Source organism: Prorops nasuta, unplaced genomic scaffold (genome assembly GCF_024137725.1).
Source record: "Prorops nasuta isolate Cenicafe-Biocafe unplaced genomic scaffold, Cenicafe_Pnas_1.2 PNAS00030, whole genome shotgun sequence".
NCBI lineage: Eukaryota > Metazoa > Arthropoda > Insecta > Hymenoptera > Bethylidae > Prorops > Prorops nasuta.
In genome coordinates, this window is record NW_027116827.1 from 1778899 (window position 1) to 1801580 (window position 22682).

Here is a 22682-nt window from a genome sequence, read left to right on the forward strand (position 1 = left end):
CTTATAAATTAAACCGTCTTAAGAGATCTTAGGGTAAAGGTCTCTTTCTTTCACCAGTTCCCAAAATGCTCAATTTGCTATGTAGAATTGCCAACTTTGGTATATATTAGCATACGTATGTCTTAAAAAATAAAGCGATCCTGCATAGCAAAATAAGCATTTTGGGAGCTGCTGAAAGAGACCCTAAAGCCTAAATATAAATCAACCTCTAGTCTAGTATGTTAATTATGCTATATTATATGTTACGTGAAATATAGCAAACGGAAGAATTGTAAGGATATTCTACGTGACATGTAATAAAGCATAATTAATTTAATAAAGATTAGTTAAAGTCACCCTTAAGCGTCGATTGTTCATTTTCTCCTAATAATAACAGAGAAAAAGCTAACTATAGCTTACGAAAAATATTTATAAGATGGTAAAGTATAAAGTTGGTTCTTATTTTATTTTTTCTCCACCAGAGGGACGTAGCCGATAACGTAGAGACCGTCAAGTTTCCTGTTTCTTTTAGTTTGTGGTGAACCGTAGGTAGGTTTCGGTTATAATCTTTCCTATATTTGATAGTAAAAATATTCGTAATTGTTCATCAAAAACCATAAATATTAGTGCCTTTATGTAAAATGATTTATCTAAATATCACACAGTCATTAATTTATTCCATCTTAATATTCGTATATAAGATTGAGATGGATATTTGCCCGTTTTTTCATGTGTTCGCCGTAAGATAAATGTCAACAATACATATAAGTGAAAATAAAACAATATTGTTTTACTATTCTTAAGTGTTTAACATAGTTCCGCCGAAAGATTTCATTGTTGCTTAAAACTTATTAATTTACAATTATAACTTCCTTTGCTTTAAACATTGTACTTAACCTCGAAAATCTTTATTATTGCTGTGAACTAGAAACTGAGTTGATGAACTATTATAACTTAAGAATATTACCCTTTGGTCAAACTATTTTACTGCTTTAAAATTCTTTTAAAAAAGTAATATTTTTTAGAAATGGCAGAAAAAAACACGGAACCAGCACCTCCCAAGAAAAGACCATTCAAAAGGCATGGAAGACTCTATGCCAAGGCAATCTTTACCGGTTACAAACGTGGACTCCGTAATCAACATGAGCATACAGCTCTGTTAAAAATTGAAGGTGCCAGAATCAAGCAAGATTCTGAGTTTTATGTTGGAAAACGATGCGTCTATGTCTATAAGGTCAGTACTCTTAAATTTCATAAAAAACTTTGCATTAGTCATTCCATGGAATGTTATAAATAATCTGTAATCATTAAACAGGCAAAAAATAGAACCCCGGTTCCTGGCAAGACAACGAAAAAGACCAAAGTTAGGGCTATCTGGGGAAAGGTAACTCGCCCACATGGTACAAGTGGTTCAGTGCGTGCTAAATTCAAGAGGAATTTACCTGCTAAAGCTATGGGACATCGTATCAGAATTGTGAGTACATTATAAGTAAAGAATTTTAGTTTAAGCCAATTTACAGTAAATGTAATTGGTGTTTCTCATTTTACAGATGCTGTACCCCAGCCGAGTCTAAAGTTATTTTGTACATAATATAAAAAAATAAAGGCCATTTTGGTTATAAAAATGTCTACTTAATTTATAATCTGTAATAACATCTACAATAAGTTTATACAAAGTACTTATATATTTAAAATATTACAGTTATGTTTAAAATGTTGTCAACAGTTGATTAATCCACATTCAAGAAAAAGTATATTGTATGTTTATAAAAGTTTGCCTTTTAAATTATATCAGGATATGCTTTTTATGATTAATTTTTTTTTCATGAATATTAGGATTAATAAATTATTAACATCAATACAGCAAAATCATATTTTAAAAATACCACGGCTTTTCAAGAAATCTATTTTTTTTATATTTTGCTAAAGAAGCCACATTTTTGGACGTTGCGTATACTTACTGCTGTGTAGGCACGGTCGGCACTGTAGACAATCTAGAATACATATACACATACCATCTGTATAAATATACATATCTCACACTACTAATAAAGCTCTACGTATAAAACACGTCTTGAAAAAGCGTCAAATGGTATTATATGTCAAGTGTAATCAAGTTTCTGTCAGGATCTGAAATTCCATATGATATACTTCATAAATTTGAAGGAAAAGTAGCGTAGACAATTGTGACGTACGAAACTTAAAAGAAATTCTGGATACAAATGTCAAAATGACATTCTTCCTATATTAACTAAACGTTAAAAGCAAGTAAGAATGATGTTTTGTTGTTTACGAAACTGTTTTGATGGGCTTGGATTGTCTGCTGCACAAGTCCCAAAAAATGAACCAAATCCAATAGCTTTAGACACAACTAATATGGGTAACTATCATCACCGAGTGATATTTTAATAATATAACCTATTGTCGCATACTAAAAATTTTATCGAAATCAATACAACTAATCCTCAATTGATAGCAGCAATTTTTTTAAAATATAAAAGACATGTAATGAAATTAATTTTGTACAATGTTAATGTTAATCAAATAGTTTTATTTCGAAACTATCAACAATAAATATATCTCAAGTAAATATTGTTTTTAAGGACATGAAGTAGTTATAGTAAAAAATGGATTGAGAGTATGTGGATGTGGGGCAGCTTTAACAAATGCACCACTGGTTCAAAGTAAGAGCTATTTCGAAGTAAAGATACAGCAGGGTGGAATATGGGCCATTGGTTTAGCTACACGATTAGCAAATTTAAATTCTACAGTCGGTGGAAATGATGCAGATAGTTGGGCTCTTAACTCAGATGGCATTATAAGACATAATCAACAAGAATTACATAAAATTCAGAACCCTATCCAAGAAGGAGACATTATTGTAACAATTTCTCTTAATTTTTTTTTTAATTAAATTGAAAGTGGGACTAATAATGTTATCCTTTCAGGGTGTTTCTTTTGACCATATAGAACTGAACTTTTACGTGAATGGAAAATCAACAGAGACTCCTGTAATGGGCATAAAAGGCACTACCTATCCAGTACTTTATGGTATGTTGGCATAGTATATTTGAAGTGTAAAATATTACTTCCAACCAATATGAAAATTTCTTTTTTTAGTGGATGACGGGGCTATTTTAGATATAATTTTAGATAATTTTATATACCTACCACCAATTGGATTTGAAAAAATAATGCTTGAACAGTCACTGCTGTAACAAACGTGTTTTAAAAATTCTTAAATGTGTAAAACAAAAATCTAAAAAATTATCTGTCCATCCTATACTTGTGTCCACTGATATAAAAGAGAAAAAATGAATAACAAAATACTATCAAGCATAATATAAGAAGCATAATAAAGTGGAAAGAAATCTTTAACATTATTTAACTAATATATATACATATATATATATATATATATATATACATATATTATGATTAAGTATATCGAAATAAACATTTTTATTAATACATGAAGGTTTTTTGCTTCTACTTCTACTTTAAAAAATCTATAGCAAGATCTATATCAATTATAGAATTACCTAATAATCTTTCAAGTTTATTAAAATTATATCATTAATACAATTACTCTCACGCGTCAACTTGAAATAACTAATACTTAGCCGTTTATTCGTGTACAAATTAAATTCAATTATATACTTTATAAGACTATAATTTTATAATAGTATAGCTTTAGTCAGATTATGTTTACAATTTACGATATAGATGCGAATATTTTCTGATAATTCACTAATTCTTATTTAATGAACAGAGTGGTATTTACAATGGTTTAAACAAGGTACAGATGACGTTAGGCCTATACACTTTATTAGGCTAGTATCATGGTTTGCTTCGTTGAAGAATGCTGTTTACAATAGTATCTTATGCCAGTAGTGCGCGAAGTATTCTTTTTTTCAAGAGTAGAAAAAGCCGAACGAGATGAGGTGAGTTTGACTTTCTCTACGGGTGGAAAAAAATTGCGCACATATTGCATACGATATATACTGCATGGTAGTGCGTCAAAGTTAGTACGCAAAGAAAAATTTTCGATGTATAAAGTATAATTTTCTTTTGGACACTAACTTTGCATACTATCGTGCAGAAAGACAATTTTTTACTTACTTTACAAATTTACTTTTAATTTCATAAAATGAAGCTTTCACAATTTTAAAGTACTGAGAACTCATCTGATTGGAAATTTAAACAACCAACATGTAACAATGTACATAATAATCCAAATATTTATCTTCAGAATTCTACTCATCTACGCATTCTACAAATTTCTGCAAAAAATGGTAAATTATATAGTTATCATAAGGTTATTATAAAACCTAAATGCAAAGGTAATTACATTGTTTTTTTTATCACACAATACTTTTCTCTTGTTCACTCAACATTATTCCAATAATGTAAAGAATATAATCTGTGAGATTTGAGTATTTCAGAGTTATTTCTTTCTACTACTACTACAGTAAACTTATGACTGACAAATTAAATTTCTTGCAACTGTATTCTTATGTTAAAAAGTATATACCATTTAACTGTTGCTTATATAGAAATATTGTTTTTATCTCGCGGTAAATTTTACCCTTCTTTTATTGTATTCAACCGGAAAGTGAAGGGATTTATTGCATTGTTATTATCCCTTAACTAACCGTATAAAACATGAGCGCTTTGTTTTAACGAGATATAAAAAGTTGCTTATGATTGCTTGTGCTGCAAGCATCGTATTAGCTTGCAAAAACGTAATAAAAATCTTTGGTCCTTAACGTTATGTTTTCACTGATTAAATTATAATCAAACTTTTTACTCTCAGAGTACAAATTACGAATTCATCGTAAAACAAATTAGTCGTAAGAGAGTAAAAAGGTCAATATTATTCTTATACGTACTTCTGCATTAGGTCGATCGACTGAACACAATCTGACTATACATACTTTTAACACTTCTAATTTTACATACAATATCAGCTATATGTTGACTACTTATTCTTAGTTATGTATATTTAGTCAATTGTATTTATATTATTTAATTTGTGTTTTGTATGGCACAGTAGTTAAAATATAGGTAGCATTATGACCATTGTATTCATTCGAAGGACCTTTAAGCTTTTCAAGAGAGCCCTTGCATAGCAGTCTTACTGGCTCAAATAGTTCTTAACATTACATCTATATATATATTACATTAATTCTCCATGATTGAATGATATGAGATGTTTATATTGGTAACATATTGAGTGGTATTGCACATAAAACTATTGTATTGCATACTTAAGTATAAATGATTATTTCGATCTAATGTGACTTTTACTTTTACCTTGATTTAAGACAAAAAAACTAATATCCTATAATCTCATTTCATCTTCCTGCTTTTTATATCTTGGTATGCTATTTATGTTATAATTTAGTCATCAATTTGGACGTTATTTGATAATTTCACATGAACGGAAGTATTTCCAAGAGAGAATCTTTCTGAGCACTTATATATATTCTACTATTCTAATGGCTATTAACTAATATTAGGCGCATTTAACTAAAAACGCTTTTGAGCGTTTTATCACTTATTATACTATAACACATTATTTAAATATCGCCGTATAAATAACTCAAGTAAAAAATATATATTTCAGATATGTACAAAATAAATCAATAATTATTCCTTCCTTTCATTTAAAACACTAACAACAAAAATTATTAGCACTCATAACTGTTATGAAAGATTGCATAGCCTTTTTTATATTCTTGATATCATTTTTCTAGATCATGACAATACTCTTTAGATCTATTTTAGATCTATGTAAATGTTTAATATTATTGCAATACTTAACATGCTTCAAATAATTAAAATATATTCACAAAATTCTAATTAAATAGAGGCTTTAGACACATCCTGCACTTTAGTTTAATAACTAATTAAATATGCTATATCGGCCATTTAAAACTAGATTTACAAAACGCATCACTTTGACGCATTTTAAATTTTGGAAATAATTCAATATAAACTTTTTAAAATATTTGTGCTATCAATTGTGTGAATGACATAGATATATTAAAAATTTATGTAAACCTCGTGTTTTGATTGTGAATAGAAAGTGAATAAAATCATGAAATAGCTCATTAAAAATATTATAATTACAAGGCAAGGGAAGCCTTATTGTACCTCCATTCTAAAATATGCAAAAATGATTTTAAATTGTAATACACACATTCGATTATTCGCGAATACAATTATGGCAAATATCACTGATTCCCCTACAAATGTATAGAAATAAATATATTAATAAAAGGCATATTTAATCAGATATGGCAATGTTTTTTTATATAACATCATGTAAACGAATTCAATAAAAAAGTACCATCTATAATTACCATTAAAAGCAAAGATATGTTAAAATACGCGTATACGGAAGAGCTTTTGCAAATAGTTTATAAACTTTTTGGGAGTATAATATAAAATTCGTACGTAATATCAGTGTATTTGATTCCTTTACACATAAACACTAAAGATGTACCAAGGATTATACCAAGGTTTTTAGAGCTCTCTTTGGTCTTATCCAAGTATATTTCTTAAACACTTTTGGTTAAGTTCGACGCAAATAAATGCATATAGTATTCATAATAAAGTATTTTGCTATATAAATAAATCTTAGAGATGTTCAGATCCAATGCAATACTTTCTGACTTGTGGATGCAAAGTATCAATACACATCTTCTGGTTTCATACTTACCTACTATTCATTATCCGTTGTATCTTCAATGACAGAATCCCAATTAAATTCAGTAGCACTCTGTCTTGAAGGTAAGTCTCCCAGATGTTGAAATCGTTGCACAAAATGTGGATCTCGATCTCTTAATCGTCGAAATCTTTGAAATGCAAGATTCTTGGCAAATTCGTAGAGTTCCAGATCCAGTCTGTTTAATCTACGTATTTTTTCCAACTGCTCTGGACTTAAAGTTGCCATTGTGGCAGCACTAAGAGTTGCATTGTGCTGCTCAAAAGCAACAGCAAATCTCATCCCGAAAGTTTCCTCAAAAGTATACTGCCCAACCTGTTATTTTTATACTTGTATTAGTAAAAGTAAATGATTCCAGTAGTAGTTACAAATAAGAGACTCTAAATTTTTTAATTGTGCAATGCATAAATAATGTACTGCTTCATAACTTGTTTATGAACATATCTTACAGTCTAATGGTCAAGGATGATAGACATTTTTTTAGCAATAATGAGTACGTATTAATAAACCTATTCACACATACATTTGCATATGGTGCAAGGTACATTATAAACAAAAGTAAAAAAAAGTTGATCAAGATCAAAACTTCAATCTATAAAACAGGATTTTCTTAACTATTTACAACTATAAAAATGCAGTCTTCTAAAAATATGCTTGGTTAATGTTTAAATGTAGGAATAAGTTTTACAGTTAGTACCTCTTCAGGCATTTTCAAAAAGTAACTATGTAAACAGAAACAGGGAGCTGAAGCAGACAATAAATAGAAAACATGTGTCACCGAAAAGATCTCATACACATTTGATGGTTATATACACATTTAGTTTTAAGTAGTAAGCAGTACTTATCACTCTAAAAAAAGTCTAGTTAACATACTGTATCTCTTAGAACCAGTAGAATGGTTAGAAATAAATAATGTCAATAAAAAATATGCTATTGAAAATATTTAATTTTTATGAGTTAAAACTTACTTTTTGATACTCAGTCAACATAAAGAATGGCATGAACTGCAAATTATGCTTGGCACTAGCCAACATCAGACGATCTCTATCCGCACTAGTGAGCGAAGAATTATAACAACCAACAATAGAAAGATCAGCCAACATTCTGGTTTGACGATTACTGGCTAAATTGTATGAACAAGCCATAAACTGCAAAAAAGAGAAATATAAAATTATTTTTTGCTACTTAAAATAAATTTTTTAAAATTATATATATGGCATATTTTATACTGCTAATAGTAAAGCCAAGTTTTTATATAACAAACAAACAATTATTTATTACTCAATTTATACTTATTGGTATTAAAAATTAAGTTTTAAAATCATATTAGACAAAGAATTACTTTAAAATGCAAAAAAGTAACAAGTTCTATTAATATGGAACAGCACTTAAAATTGATAGTTTTTACAAAAATGAGCTTTATTCTAAATATGCTTAATAAGGTGCTCTTGCACATTAATACAAATACTTTAGAAAGCTACCTGTTCCAGTGTTACTCCAAACCAATTAGGACCATTATAGCATTGAGGTATATTTGCTTGAGTACCCCCACACCAATGTCTAGCTCCTCTCCAAGTTGCTCCTCTTTGAACGTGTCGAAACTCTGATAAGTAGCGTGCAACAGGATCTCGTATAATTGTTATGTAAAAATATCTGCGTTTTATACCCTCTTCTTCAATTTTATTCAATTCAGAGTCTACACAAGATGTTAGCTCTGTCCAATCAGCATGCAATCCACATTTCCAGCCTGTAGAATATCTTGAAAATAACCAGTTTTCATTGCGATTTGGACGGAAACAAAAGCAACGTTTACGTTTCCTTTGACAAGAGCATGGTCTTTGCAAATCTAGGTCTCGTACTAAATGCTTCCCAAATAAAGTACCACCTAAAACAATGAAAAATACCTTTCAAAATATTATTCTTATTCATTCCTAAGACATAGTACTTATTGTTTCTACATTGTATGTAATTGATTCAAAACAAAAAAAGGGAAGCTATAAAACTTGAGAAGGATGTATATGCACAGCATACAAAATAATCAAATATCTCGAATAAATATTTCCTTTTCTAATAAGTTACGGACTACAGATTTGAAGATGCCTGATGAATTATTCAAAAACACATGAGACACAAGTACTTGATGCCATAAGTTGAAAGTATTAAAATTGTACAAAAATCAGAGATATTAATGTATTTTTTATAAATAGGAGTTATGAAGGAAAGAAAAACAGATGATGCTTAAAAGTAAACTTGACAGAAAAAAAGATCTTATCTCAGAAAAATACTTACCAGTCTTTTGAATATGAAGAAAAACCATAACATCATGAGCATTTATGTCAAATTGAAAGGTGTCATTTGTAAAGATGTCATCGTAGCCAAGGCTTCCCTGAATACTTTGTAGTTTAAAAGCAGGGTGTACAGAAAGAAGACCATTTCTATCGAGCTCGACGGAGACGGAAGACAAACCGGAACCAGGACCAGCAGAAAGACCCTCGGACAATCTTGTGGATTCTTTAATTTCGCGATTGGACAGTGCACAGACGTGATCAGGACAGAAGTACCCCAAGTAAATGATGCCCGTCAGTGCGAGGAAGAGGCAGATCGCGACAACGCTTCGTAAACGAGTCCTCCGTGCCCGCGACTCCATCGTCGCGGACCTGTCACATATATTATTATCGTCCCGTATGAGGACCGCCAAATCGCTAACGCCTTCTTCGCTTAATCGTCTGCCCATTATCGCCTCCCATATTTTCTCACCATACCACTTCTTTCTTTCGGCCTTCCTTGCAGTCTTGCACTCTTTTCTATCGGCCCGCTCCGTTCGTCAACACGACTTAACCAAAACTACTACGAAAATCATCACATATCACATAACGTATCGTATGTATTCCCTTCCCACAATCCTGCTTCCCATTCCCAACCGACCCGTTCCCGACGTTTCTCGTTTCATCATTCCCGTCCCGTCCTCGTCGCGGCCCTCGTCCCCCGGGCGTCCCCCCCAGCCCAGTCAGAACACTCAGAACACGGCCGTCCTTTCCACGTCCTATACCCCTACCCCACTACATCCGAAACCACCTACTGTCCCGTGACCGACCCCCACCGGGAAAACCGGCCATGACAGATGTTTTATCTCACTTTAGCTTTAACTTTTTAACCTAACCCTTATATTCGTCTCCACTTTACGCAGACAGCTTTCTTTTTCTCTCCTTATAACAAATGTAAACCTATATATATGCTTAATACTACACACAATCTGTACTGCATATACGAACACACTTTCATGGAGTAATACTTAATTTAAATATTTAACTTTAAAAATGTATTAATAGAATTCGATTCCTACTGAACTGAAAGATTCTTGAAAATAACAAACCAATTACCTATAAATAAAATAGCAAAATGTTTTTAGAGAAAGTTGGTTCGCAAAAAATAAAATTTTATTTATTAATTTTAATCATTAAATTATGTATATAATTTAATATTTCTTTAAATTATTTCTATTTACTTGTTATTAACTACAATAAATTTTTAAGTTTTAATCCCATTAATAAGTCTAATAATATATTTCGAATTACATATTAATAATAATTATATCATCACAATATTAATTAAATTTTATCCGCACGTCTTTATTTTTTAATAATTTTTTATTTACGTAGGTAAGGTATAATACATTTTCAACTTTTTGCTATTCCCTATGTGCATACTGGTGCTGGTGTATGACTGTGTATGACATGTGCATACTAACACAATACCATGAAGTGCCATGAAGTAAAAATGTGTAAGTGCATATATACGTATACGATTGGAAGAAAATCACTACAAAATTTACCGATAGATAACGCTGATAGTATGCATATGTATCCCCACACATTCTCACCGTAAAGCAGTATATATCACAAGTCACAATACCAACAAACAATTGTTAGTATCAGTTTGTATCTCCATAGCGAGACGTAAAGGGGAAGATGAGGTAACCATAACCTAAAATATTTTTATACTCTATTGTCTCTATACTCTCTATTCAATAATTTCAGTAGCCTGCACTTGCAGTGCCTGCAGTAGCCTCAGATAGGTCCCAGTCATACCAGACAGTCAAATTATTTCTACATTATATCTGAAATTACAATTTTTGGTGATCATTTAAGTGATATGTGTGTTTAGATTGATTATTAACGTTGTTTACACCAAAACAATATTAGGTAAGTTTGAATACTATTAAATTTAAATAGTTTACTCATGTAATAACAACAAAAATTCTATAAAATTTAAGCAAATAAAAGAGTTAGCAAAGCGGTAATTAAAAAAAATATTTAATATTAATATCAATTTTTAGAATGGAAACTTCTAATGTAACAACTGCCAATGTATTGGAAGATAGAATTAGTGAAATTGAAAGACAAATGTATGGTATTGGAAAAATCATAACAGTTGATGATCCTCAACCTGAGAGTAATGTTATTGAAAACCTGCTTCACGTACATACATTAATTTCATCAGCTGTAACTGGAAGAGAAAAAGCAAATGCTGCTATAAAAAGATTACCAGAATTGAATACCTATATAGATGCAACTAGCGAAGAATCAGATCTTACAACTGATGCAAAGAAGCAATACCTTTTAGCAATTGAACCAGAGATTCAAAATAGTTATGAATTATTAACAAAAATGCAAGAACTAATGCCAGTGTTAGACACAGACCGCCTGCAGGAAGCTCCACAATTAACTAGTAAACTCAATGAACTTAATTTGTTGTATTTAAACACTCAAAACAATTCGAAAGCTCTAACTGAAAATGTTTTAAAACTTATTTCAAAATACAATTCTGTAATAAATATTGTAACAAAAAATTTAATTGCATTAGATGCTGCAGTGACAGCTGCTGAAATAGCAGCAATGCCGAAAAAGCAATTGGATTAAGTATTAAACTTAATAATTCTATGTAGTTTTCTCTAAAGAAAAATGTATATTTTTAAGAAAAAATCTTGCATTTATCTCAAAATACTTTTTTAATTTATTATGCAAATATTTATTGAAGGAATTATATATAATATTTTAATGTGGCTCTATTAAATTAAATTAAACCAAATAAGACAACATATAGTAGGGAATTAAAAAGAAAATTTATTCTAAATATTCAATATACATTTATTTATAGTATATCTTAATGTATAAAAATACACATTCAGTTGTATCTAAGAAAAGAAGAATGTATTTGATCATTGGACCTCTATAACAATATATTTTATTAAAATAACCATTTATTTTATATACATTTACCCTATCTATAACTTAACACTAAATACCGTTCGTTTCAAAAATCCTTGGATAGAATCTTTGAGACAAACTGCCGATTGCAATATCGATTATATGCTACTATAGTTATCTTAAGAATAAAACTTTTTAAAGCAGGTTCATGTATTTAGTAGAATTTTGATAAAAATATGAGAAGCAAAAGATAGGTGATAACAAATGTTAAACTGTCGATTTATAAAAAAAGTTAACAGTATTATAGAAATAAAAATCAATCTAAAAGTCTTCATGTTTGAAGGGTGAGGTTGAAGAAACCTGCTATCTAAATATTTATACTCTATAACCACGTTAATCATATTAAACAATTGCTTTATACAGTATTTACATAATATTTCATATTTGTAACAAAGTATGATCCTTTAAAAATATTCTTTCAAAAATTTTCTTTGATAAAATACAATTTGATAAGGTTTATGTGCACATAGAATGCAATATATCCATAACTAATCCGTTCAATACATAAACTGCAGATAAATCACATCTCGTTGATACATATACTGTGCGCCTGCAACACAGATAGGAACATAACGATAAAATGCAGATATAGACCAATCGATGGGAATCTAAATGATAGTCACCGTTGAAAGCTTCGCTTCTTCAGTGATACAAACACGTTTCGTACAATTCATTATTTATCGTCGATATAAATCGAATCGTGATAAAGGGATCATCACATATTACCATTAGAAATTAAGGAAACTTTAGCTCTGTGTGTGCAGAGCAGGCACAGAATGTCGTAGCCACGAAAGCGCTGGTTCTAAGCTGGAGTAAATAGCTGGATGACCCCTGGAGCATCTACTGTGATGACTCAAAAGACCAAAAAGCTCCCATTGATTACTTTCAGTAACGCACATCAGTGGCGCGCCTTCGTCATTCTAAAATGCATTCATAGTATTGTTAAAATAGCGCATGAGCCAATAAACAATTATTAATTGAAAATAGAAAATCTTACATAACAAGGTCCTTTGTAAGTGTCCGTAAATCCGGCGCATATGTTATCTTTCGTTATGAATCCAGCGTAATGACTGGTGGTATTACATTCTTCGGAATCATACGTTGGCATTGGTAAGAACTGGAGCAACTTTAGGTCTATCTCTCCGTTCATAGGGAATCGCCAGCCTGCCGTTACGCATATCAGTCTCGGCTACACACACACATACAACATGAAATTAGTTTATTATTAAAGTCTTCGAAATATACACATCGTCTAATGAAACACGAATCTCTGCCTTACCTGTAAAGTATGACGTGGAAGACAAACCGCACTGATATTTCTTGAAAATACCAATGGCTCCTCGAGCTCGACAAGAGCAATATCATTATTATAAAGGAACTGGTTATATTTTACTTGAGGATAGGGAATGATATTCTTCACAGCATACGCTTCTAACATATTTCCTCCAGCAAACAATTGCCATCCATTGCTGTGTCTATGCCTGCAATAACCAACATGAAAAATCTTCAGCGCCTGCCTTAAATAGTCGGTCAACCGTGCATTTAGTTACTAGAGGAAAGAAAGGTGGAGATTTATTCTTCACCAACCTTCGTATACAGGAATAACTGGCTAAAACGTGCATCGGACCGATAATGCTTGCGGTGCAAGCTGCTCCTAATTTCGGCTGTTTTAGCAATACCACACTGGACCATTGACCCTCACCAGCTGGCGTCCCACCAACCAATCTAGCAGTAGGTCCTTCCGCAGAAATCGTACCGCAAGAGAACTCTTGGCAAGAAACCTCCACAACTTTATCCGACACACAGAAATCCATCGGCTCCAAGTTTGTGACTAGTGGCGCGCGTGGATTTGGATTAGCTTTCAGTCTTAAGATTTTCTGAGTTTGAGTTCTGTTCCATGCTGCGGACTTGGTGGATTCGGCTGAGGCAAAGCCAAGGGAACGGCAGTAAGCATCGCTCATTTCCGGACTCCATTCGTCGTAACAGACGGACAAGTATTCCCCGGAAGCGTGCCTGAAGATGATAAAAGATAAATTGTTAATTTCTTTCGATAAGCCAGTATTCTTTAAAACAAAAGCTTCTTTCTTACATCCTAGAAAATCTTACCTCACTCTAAGCGGCAAGGAATGTTCCAACAATTCACTGTCTCCTGCAGTGCTTTCATTTTCATTTGCCTTCTGGCTCACCACGCTCGTCACATTCTTCTCCCCGTTTACATTGGTGATGTAACAGTTCCATTCGTCAGATTTATCGGGACAATCCTCGACCCCGTTGCACACCTGTTCCAAAGATACGCAGCCACCAGCTTCACACTTGAATTTATCCGTACCGCACTCGCACAATTTTTCATCCTCTGCATCTACACACTCGACTACGCCGTTGCATCTCCACGTGAGTGGAATGCACCATTTCTCAGTTGGACAGAGGAATTGGTCATTTCCGCAGCTTTTCGAACAAGAATATTCATCTCGATGATCTTCGCAGTCTGGACGACCGTCGCACTGCCAAATGCTTGGTATGCATCGACCTAAAATTATTGTTTTTTGTCATCATTTGGAATAACACGCTTTAATAATATTATTCTACCTCTGTTCCCCGATAACTTACCGTTGGGACACTGAAGTTCGTCCTGAAGACATTTCCACTCTTGGCAATTGATCTCGTCGGAACCGTCGTTGCAATCCTTAATACCATTGCATACAAAGTGTCTACTGAGGCACTGTCCACTTGAACATTGGAAGTTTCCCGGACAGCCATCCTTCTCGCAGTTCAATTCATCCGACCCATCGGAACAATCTTTTTCAGAATCGCATCTTGCCGATGATGCAACGCAATAAGCACCATCTCTGGATGTTCCATTGGTACACTGGAATTCTCCAGATCTACATTTTGAGTAAAATATCGTTTTTAAGTGAACCTCAGGCTCATATTCAGCATTTAGAAATGGATTGTCATGATAGTCCGCTGTATCGTTGTTCGTCGAATTTAATGGATCGTTAAACTCAATTGCTGATTTAATCCTATAATTTGGAATTCCTATGATAGGTTCGGTGACTGGAGCACTTTCTATAATCTCTTCCGAAACTGGTATAATCGCGGGATAATGTATCCTTTTGTTTTCCGTTTCCTTTGTAGTTTGAGAGAAATCGTTACCTAAATCTGTCTCGCTGCTATTGAATCTTGTCATGTTAATTTTTGATTGCAATAGCGGCCACGTGTTGGCTTCTGTATCGGAAGGAAAATATCTTGGAGCATTCGCTGTTTTTGGCTCACTGAATAATTTCTCGTTTGCATCTTCGATTTGTGTCGTTAAAGTGGTTGGCGTTTCAGTACTCCCAGCGAATATTTGACCTGGACTTTTATCGATCATATCGTGTTCTTCTTTATTGTCGTCTAAGCTTAATTCTTTTTCTTTTTTATATTTTATCTTATCAAGACTCATTTTCTCAACGGAGGAGCTGTCCAATGGAATTACGCGCAAGTCTTCGTCAGATATATCTCCAATGCTGAGATCTGATGTCATTGCTTCAGTAGTGGAAGATGTTACAAATGTTTTAAAATTTAACCCGGTTGGTTTAGTGTCATCTAAAATTAATTCCGTGACAGGTTTAACGTCATCTACAGTAGTATTAGAATCATCAGAAATCGAAGATTCATCTTCGATTTCACTATCGTTTCTAGAAATGGATTTTTCTGTAGTATTATTGATTGTTTCATCTTGCAAAGACAACATATTATCGTTTCCTTTCTGGGACCTAGATGAGCTTAGCGGTTCGTACTCGATCGATCCAATTTTAACTTGACTTTGCCCGACGAAACTTGAAGTGACTGCCTCAGGAAGATCCATCGCTGATGATGTGGTGATTGAAGCATCATTGACAGTTGTAAACTCTTCTGGCATAATAGGCACTTGAGTAGTTGTTTTGGTTTCTATTTGAATAAATGGAGTACTACTGGAGGATACGATACCAGTGAACATATCTTTATCCGTAGTTATTTGAGCAACAGTTTCAGTCTTTAAAGTCTGTTCCATATTTTTGTCCATGTTTGCAACAGCTGGCTGTTCCAGTCTATTAGTGCTTTCAGTGGATGCTATATCTTCTTGCATCTCCATTAGAAGTACGGGTATTTGTGTAGTCAATTTATTCTCTTCTGTCCGTTTTTCCATAATACTTTCTACGATTGTCGATGCTTCGACTTTTTCCGTCGTTGATGGAACAAACTCAGATTTTGGCTTGTTATTAGCAAGGTCTGAAATTAACTTAAAATCACTTATAGATCCTTTCTGAGCACTCTTCTCGTCTTTACTGATAAGATGGTCATTTTTGTCATGCTTATACCCCTTCTGTAACGTCTCATCATTGATGTCATTGTATTGATCCTCCACAGCATTTTCTTCGACTTTTTCATCCAGCTTCTTTACCTTAACTTCCGGAGCGTTATATTTATCTTTAGCAGGATTGACTTGCTCCTCTCTTGTCTTTGAAACATCCTGACCCTCCAGTGGTATCACTTTTAGCTCTTCACCATCTGCCTCTGAGGAAGTACTTGTCTTTCCATCAGTTGGTACTGATTTATCAGAATGAACCATTTCTAATTCGTCTGGAAGTTTAGCACCATCAGACAATGGCTTTTCATCATTTGTTTTTGGAGTTGTTTCAAAATTTTTGTCAATTTCAGGTCGATTTGTAATAACATCTTCGACATGGCCGTCAAAAGGATTGGGAACATCCTGCTCATCTTTGTCTAGTCTAGGCGCCTTTTTACCCGTTTCCTTTTCCTTGTGAACGTCAGGTAAAAAGGGTGACATATCCTCTGATTGCTTTTCTTCTGTCAAATGTGACTTTTTCGCAAATCCATGCGAAACTTGCATCGTGGAAGCTGTTTGGTGATTCGTCGCGTTATCCGAAGTATTTGCTGCTATTCCGCTTAGCGATATTGATTCGATGGATACATTTTTATTGTACGTTTCCTCGGGAGTAGCTTGCTCGGGTATTAATTCAGGAATGATACCATGCGTCTCGTGCAAATCGACTTTTCCAGTTTCTGGTATCACCATAATATGTTCTTCGTCTGTTTTATTAACGGGCTCTAACAAAGGCTCCACATTTTGACCAAAGTTTTTCGGTAACTTGGGAAATACCGTCGTGGGCATATGTTCAATAATATTCGTTTCGTTTATAGTTTTAGTCGTTTCGTTAAATGCTATACTCTTATCATCATTTATGTTTGTCTCGACTATCATTGGGGTATTAGTAGTAGAATCCGCGATTGTAGTTACATCCATCATACTGGTAGTCATATCTCTCAATTCATTCGTTGTGTCTGATTTAGTACTATCTTCTTCCATGCTCAGAGTTGTTTTTGTTTTATCATTGATTATATTGGTTTGAGCAGCTTCAGTTGTAATTCTATCGGGAATAACCGTAACACCGTCTTCGAGCTCTTTGTTAGAGTCATCCAAAGGTAATACCGGCAATGGTTCATCGTTATTGAAATTTAACACTGTTGTAGTGGTGGCATCAGTTTTTGATGGTGTGGTGGATTCTGGTTCGACAGATGTGGATGATTCTGGTTCATGGGAAGGTTCAGGCTTAGTCAAAGGTTCTGTGTCGCTTACAGATTTTGGCTCTGCCGACGGTTCAGTTTCTGTAATAGGTTCTTCCAAGATCGTCGTTGTTTCTGTTTGGACGAGTATCTTTGGTTCCGGGGATGGTTCTGGTTCAACCGCTGGTTGGGGTTCTGCGGATGGCTCAGGTACAGCTGTAGTTTTTGACTCCGTCGTTAGTTCTGGTTCTGTAGCTGGTATAGGTTCAGCGGACGGTTCAGGTTCAGCGGAAGGTTCAGGTTCAACGGATGCTTCAGGTTCAGGGGATGATTCGGATTTGACTGATAATTTTGGTTCACCCGAGGATATTGTTTCAGCTGCTGGCGTTGGTTTACTGGATGGTTCTGAATCTGCAGACGGTTCTGTTTTGGCTGAAGATTCAATAGCAGGATCAGGCTCGGCAGTTGGTTCAGGTTTAGCTTTAGGCTCTTGCTCAGCTGAAGGTTCAGGCTCAGCAGAAGGCTCCGGTTGAGTAGCAGGTTCCGGCTGAGCCGAAGGCTCAACATCAACAACAGGTTTTGGTTCAGCCGATGGCTCAGGTTCAGCCGATGGTTCTGGCTCAGCCAAAGATTTTGGTTCAGCTGATGGTTCAGGTTCACTTATTGGTTTTGGTTCAGCAGATGGTTCTGGTTCAGCAGATGGTTCTGGTTCAGCAGATGGTTCTGGTTCAGCAGATGGTTCTGGTTCTGCGGATGGTTCTGGCTCTGCAGATGGTTCTGGTTCAGCATGAACGTTATGAATGTGTTCGGTGGTAGGCTTGAAAGATTCTGTCATGGAATTCATATGACCCCAGTGATGAGAGTGTCTAGGTTCTGATTCAAACGACGAATCTGGTCTCCCACTTCTACCCTGAACCGCATCGCGCGAAGATTCTGTGCTATGATTTGGCAATATATCATCCATATCCACATTGCTCAAGTCATTTTCATCTATACAGCTCTTACCATCCTTGCCAAGTATTTTCCCTTGCCGACACGAGCAAGCAAACATGCTTTGCGAATAGTCATACGCACAATTTTCAGCGCAATTCATTGTTGAACACTCATCCACTAATTGAATCAGGTGGAATCTACTGAGATGATACTGCCCAAGCAAGTTTCCATTTTTCCTCAAGATATTCTCAACCTTCCCCATAGCTTCAGTTGGAGTCGACTGCGGAGGATTGTTAATCTTGAATCTTACTTCTCCTCCCTCATTGATGTTGTAAACTTTAACCATCGATTCATCATCGCTAATTTCTAACATATCTCTCAGTTGGTTTTCAATTTCAGCCGAGACCTGTCTAAAAACCCTAGATTTGGCATCCATCAAATCATCGTTCCACATAAGATTATCCAGTTTGAGCATGCCATCAAAGGCATTAGGGACTGTTTTATATATAGTCTCGTCCGTTGTTGGCCACGGTGGAAAACTCGAGGTTGCCGGAGGTGGAGTCGATGGCGGATTTTTAACGTACTCCTTACTTCCCGCAGTACGAGCCTCGTTGAATTGTTGCGAGCTAGTCTGATTAATATTATCCAATGGTTCCGTAGCTTCTTGGGTTAAGATAACTCCAGCTGCAAAATGGAATGGTAAAAATGACGAATGAAGCGAGCAAAATGATCGAGTGGAAAAAACTTACTGGCAGCTAAAATGGCAATAATGACGGCCACTATGAGAACGATCAAGCCACATCCCCAGCAGAGCATTCTTCTCCAATACGAGCTTCTTGATCTCTTGTCCTTGGTGACGTAGAGTTTCTCTCCTCTGCAACACAAGGTCAAGAAAGGTTAGATGAAATCAGAGTTCACAGCATTCTAAGGTGAAGGCAATGCTAATATGACGTGGACCTCGTACCCAAAGCATTTTTATACAGCACTGTGTATGTATGTAGCACAGTATGCCACCTATAGGCTATTGCGTCTAGCAATATAAGATTAGCAGCTATACCCTTTGACACTCAGACACCGTTCTAAACAACCTGCGGAGATAGTCTAATGCATTACTAATGTGGTAAATCGATCTGTACATCGTTTCCAAAGCACCTGCGTTGTTCGTCAAAAAGGTCCAATATATTGCTGGACCAGAACTACGCTATATATATATATATATTCGTTGTCCCCCAGAAAAGCGGGTTAGTCCACGAGCTCGACACCTGGATTGTATCATTCCACCATCTATCGTGATTTTCCATCCTCATCCTCGAAATTATCCTTGAAGTACCTGAGAGCCTTCAGCCAATGGGAATAGTCGACCAGTCCGGCAGCGGGGTCTCTCAGGCTGAGTCCCTCTCGGCCAACTCCCGGTCCCAAATCAAATCGCACTCCAGCCATGGTTGTTTCAACCTCGGCCTCGGGACCTCTGCTAATTATCGGGACAACAAAAAACACTCTCTAACTCAATTCTCCTTCGATTCTTCCTCCTCTCTTTCTATATAACCTCCCTATCGTTTAAACCCATATACGACAAATCCGTCTCACGTCAAAAATAGATTAAAAAATCATTATTCCTTATTTAAGACTATCCACCACGCTAAGTAACATAAATTATTTACCTGCGGTTGTGCAAGGTTGTTAGAACTGCATGTCTTTTTCACTAGTTTGCTCAATTATTTTTTCTAATTAGAGTTCACAGAGCTCGATCTTTCTCTGATAAGATCCAGGTGTTGCTGGGGGATTGCTCCAAATGAAAGATTTACATTTGCGAAATCGTAAGCTTTAATTTGATACGATGAAGTATTGCGACGCGTCTATCTCGCAAGTCATTAAGAGCCCTTGCAACGTCGAGCTTCGTGAACTTTCATTTACTCCACGAGTGCCGCAAACATAATTAATCATTTATCGGAACCGGCGATCTTTCTGCGCGAAGCTTTATAGATGAAATTGCTCTCGGAGACCATTCTGCCCCATTGATTGAAATATCTATCTTTGCTTTATCATGGTTATATCGCATTAAGCGTCTCGTACAAATCGGAGAGTGCAGCTTAGTACCACAGTACGAAGAGTAAAAGTGCAAAATGCGCAAGAGAACAATAGTATTTTTAGGAAGCAACGGTCAGTCATGATAGTTAGACGCAGGAATCAAAGGAAGAGGAACTCGTGAACGAGAGTTATTGAACTTTGAAGATTCTTGTTACCTGATATACTTTCGATGCTCGTTAACCGGCACGAAGTATTCTTCGTAAGGATCAACCGGTACTTCGCAAGCCTCTTGACCCTTCTGATGATTATTGCCCGTATATGGCCTCATGGAGACCAGCTCTAGGTTCACGGCCTCGATTTGCTCTTTCTTCCCTGTATCTGCTGAAAGAACGCCACACATTTTCCGACATTATTATTATTATAATTATTCAGTCTCACCGACTATTCTATATAGCACGTTTCATCAAGTCCAGCGACAGTAGCCTCGGATATCCTGTGAAAGTACTCGAATATATTTTAAAAACACGACGATCGGAAAGAAAATGATAATTATAATATTCAATGTAGAATTATTGCTGAAAAAAATTGCTGTTAACCCAAATAATGACCCATGACGAAGAGAATGAATTTTACGAAAGAGTTGCGTGGCTCCGATCGCATATATCGAAGATGCAGTGGCAATGGCAAATGGGACGAGCCGTGACTCTTCCTTCCCGAGAAGAATTTCACTGACCTCTTACGAACCTTTCTTCCCGAACTGGTAGCACTTGCTTCCGTAATTAACGATCGAAAGTCTCTCTCGGTGCTGCTTCCTTCCACTAAAACCTATTGTGATCACCTTACGGGACAGCTGACATTGAAATAAAACAGTAATTTTATTCTCCAGTAGTTTCTCGCTTCATTTTTAGCAATGCTCTTAACAATGCTCTTAAATTTGATCATTTCCTGCTTGTCTACCTGATAAAATTACATTTTTAACTAGTGGCGTTACGAAAGTTACGACTCGTATCGCATTTCTCAAGCGCACAATTTAACAAGCAATTTTCTACATTACAACAATGAGCTATATGTAATCCCCTCATAAGAGTCGTGTGACACTGCTCCGTGGTACCGCTGGAACAGGAGAAAGACATAAGGAGGGTGGGGAAGAGGGAAAGAGAGAGAGAGAGAGAGAGAGAGTGGGGGGGGGGGGGGGGAGGCAATTGAAAAGAAAGGGAAAACGCAGCAATGTGGCACACGCTGTGCAGCAGCTTTTTGCTCCAAAGGATTTCCACGTCAACTTTTACAGAAATATATATATATATATATATATATATATACGAATTCCGAACGGCACACAGCTTATGCAAGTCGTTCCTTTTTCGCCAAGCGGTGCAATTACGATTTTTATCAATCGTACGCTTTTTCACGACAATTGTAATTAAAAATAACAAATTTATATCGGAGGCGTGCAAATGGGGCTCACCTATTTCACCGTTGGCTTGAACACTGGTTGCACTTGTATTGAGAAAACTAGCGTCGTTATTGTTGGCATTTCCATGAATACCGTTCGCTTTCGTCTCCGGAGGTTTTTCCGTATTTTCCGTAGGTAGTTCGATTCTAGTTTCAGTCTTGTAACGCGGCTCCGAGTTGATCTTGGCCGGCTCGACGTAATGCTGCGAGACGAACGATCGTTGACGGCCATTTTCCGTTGGCGCGGATATCGCGTCCGCTGGAGACTTGTATTCTTCCTCCAAGGTCACATGTTGCTGCTGTTGCTGCACAGAGTTCTCCGAAATCTTGACGTCGCCGGCCGAAACCTCGTCACTGGCGAACGCCGGGTTGTCCGTCCCACCGTCATCCGACATCTCCCAAATTTCTCCCGATAAACTGCTCAGCCCGCACCTGATCAATCCTGCCTAGTCTTTTCTGGCATGCGTCTTGATTCTGAAAAAGACGTGAAAAAATACCAAACTTTTACTAACGTTCGATGAACCGGAAAACAATCGCGTAAATTACACTTTCGTAGAAAGAAATTATCTTGGCAATTTATGCTTTTTTTGTTTTATTATTGTCACGCGTATGCATAAAGATTGCGCTTGCATAAATTGTATCGGCCGAGCGTATCATCAGCGCGTGCATCGTGGTTAAAGTTACTGGCGCGGCTCGAGAATGAGACTGGTGTGACGTCAGCGTTCCAGCAAATTTCAGTTCCT

The 22682-nt window shown here is 35.4% G+C and overlaps 5 protein-coding genes across 7 annotated transcripts; 3 read left to right on the plus strand and 2 right to left on the minus strand.

The window, feature by feature from the left end:
- Positions 1-983: 983 nt before the first annotated feature.
- On the plus strand, positions 984-1604 carry RpL35A (ribosomal protein L35A). The gene is made up of 3 exons (XM_066742448.1): positions 984-1213; positions 1295-1453; positions 1530-1604. Exons 1-3 carry the CDS (start codon positions 1007-1009, stop codon positions 1551-1553), a joined length of 390 nt encoding a protein of 129 aa, XP_066598545.1. The 5' UTR covers positions 984-1006; the 3' UTR covers positions 1554-1604.
- A 151-nt stretch (positions 1605-1755) lies between these two features.
- On the plus strand, positions 1756-3450 carry LOC136782778 (SPRY domain-containing protein 7). Its single transcript, XM_066742447.1, has 4 exons — positions 1756-2359; positions 2583-2860; positions 2928-3030; positions 3100-3450. The coding sequence occupies exons 1-4, from the start codon at positions 2254-2256 to the stop codon at positions 3195-3197; spliced, it is 585 nt and encodes a 194-aa protein (XP_066598544.1). The 5' UTR covers positions 1756-2253; the 3' UTR covers positions 3198-3450.
- Positions 3451-3714: 264 nt separating this feature from the next.
- Hs6st (heparan sulfate 6-O-sulfotransferase) lies at positions 3715-9638 on the minus strand. Its single transcript, XM_066742446.1, has 4 exons — positions 9002-9638; positions 8194-8597; positions 7681-7860; positions 3715-7027 (listed from the first exon to the last, which is right to left on the minus strand). The coding sequence occupies exons 1-4, from the start codon at positions 9444-9446 to the stop codon at positions 6710-6712; spliced, it is 1347 nt and encodes a 448-aa protein (XP_066598543.1). The 5' UTR covers positions 9447-9638; the 3' UTR covers positions 3715-6709.
- Positions 9639-10505: 867 nt separating this feature from the next.
- Positions 10506-11839, plus strand: DCTN3-p24 (Dynactin 3, p24 subunit). Of its 3 annotated transcripts, none has more exons than XM_066742518.1 (3): positions 10506-10685; positions 10750-10914; positions 11049-11839. In XM_066742518.1, exon 3 carries the CDS (start codon positions 11050-11052, stop codon positions 11629-11631), a length of 582 nt encoding a protein of 193 aa, XP_066598615.1. In that variant the 5' UTR covers positions 10506-10685; positions 10750-10914; position 11049; the 3' UTR covers positions 11632-11839. The 3 variants fall into 3 exon arrangements, with proteins under 3 accessions (XP_066598615.1, XP_066598616.1, XP_066598614.1); XM_066742519.1 differs by having other exon boundaries at positions 10753-10914; XM_066742517.1 differs by lacking the exon at positions 10506-10685 and having other exon boundaries at positions 10696-10914.
- A 228-nt stretch (positions 11840-12067) lies between these two features.
- LOC136782828 (uncharacterized) lies at positions 12068-22374 on the minus strand. Its single transcript, XM_066742516.1, has 10 exons — positions 21962-22374; positions 20703-20868; positions 19790-19930; positions 19209-19333; positions 14587-19143; positions 14086-14506; positions 13567-13992; positions 13259-13460; positions 12977-13168; positions 12068-12899 (listed from the first exon to the last, which is right to left on the minus strand). Exons 1-10 carry the CDS (start codon positions 22332-22334, stop codon positions 12726-12728), a joined length of 6777 nt encoding a protein of 2258 aa, XP_066598613.1. The 5' UTR covers positions 22335-22374; the 3' UTR covers positions 12068-12725.
- Positions 22375-22682: the final 308 nt, after the last annotated feature.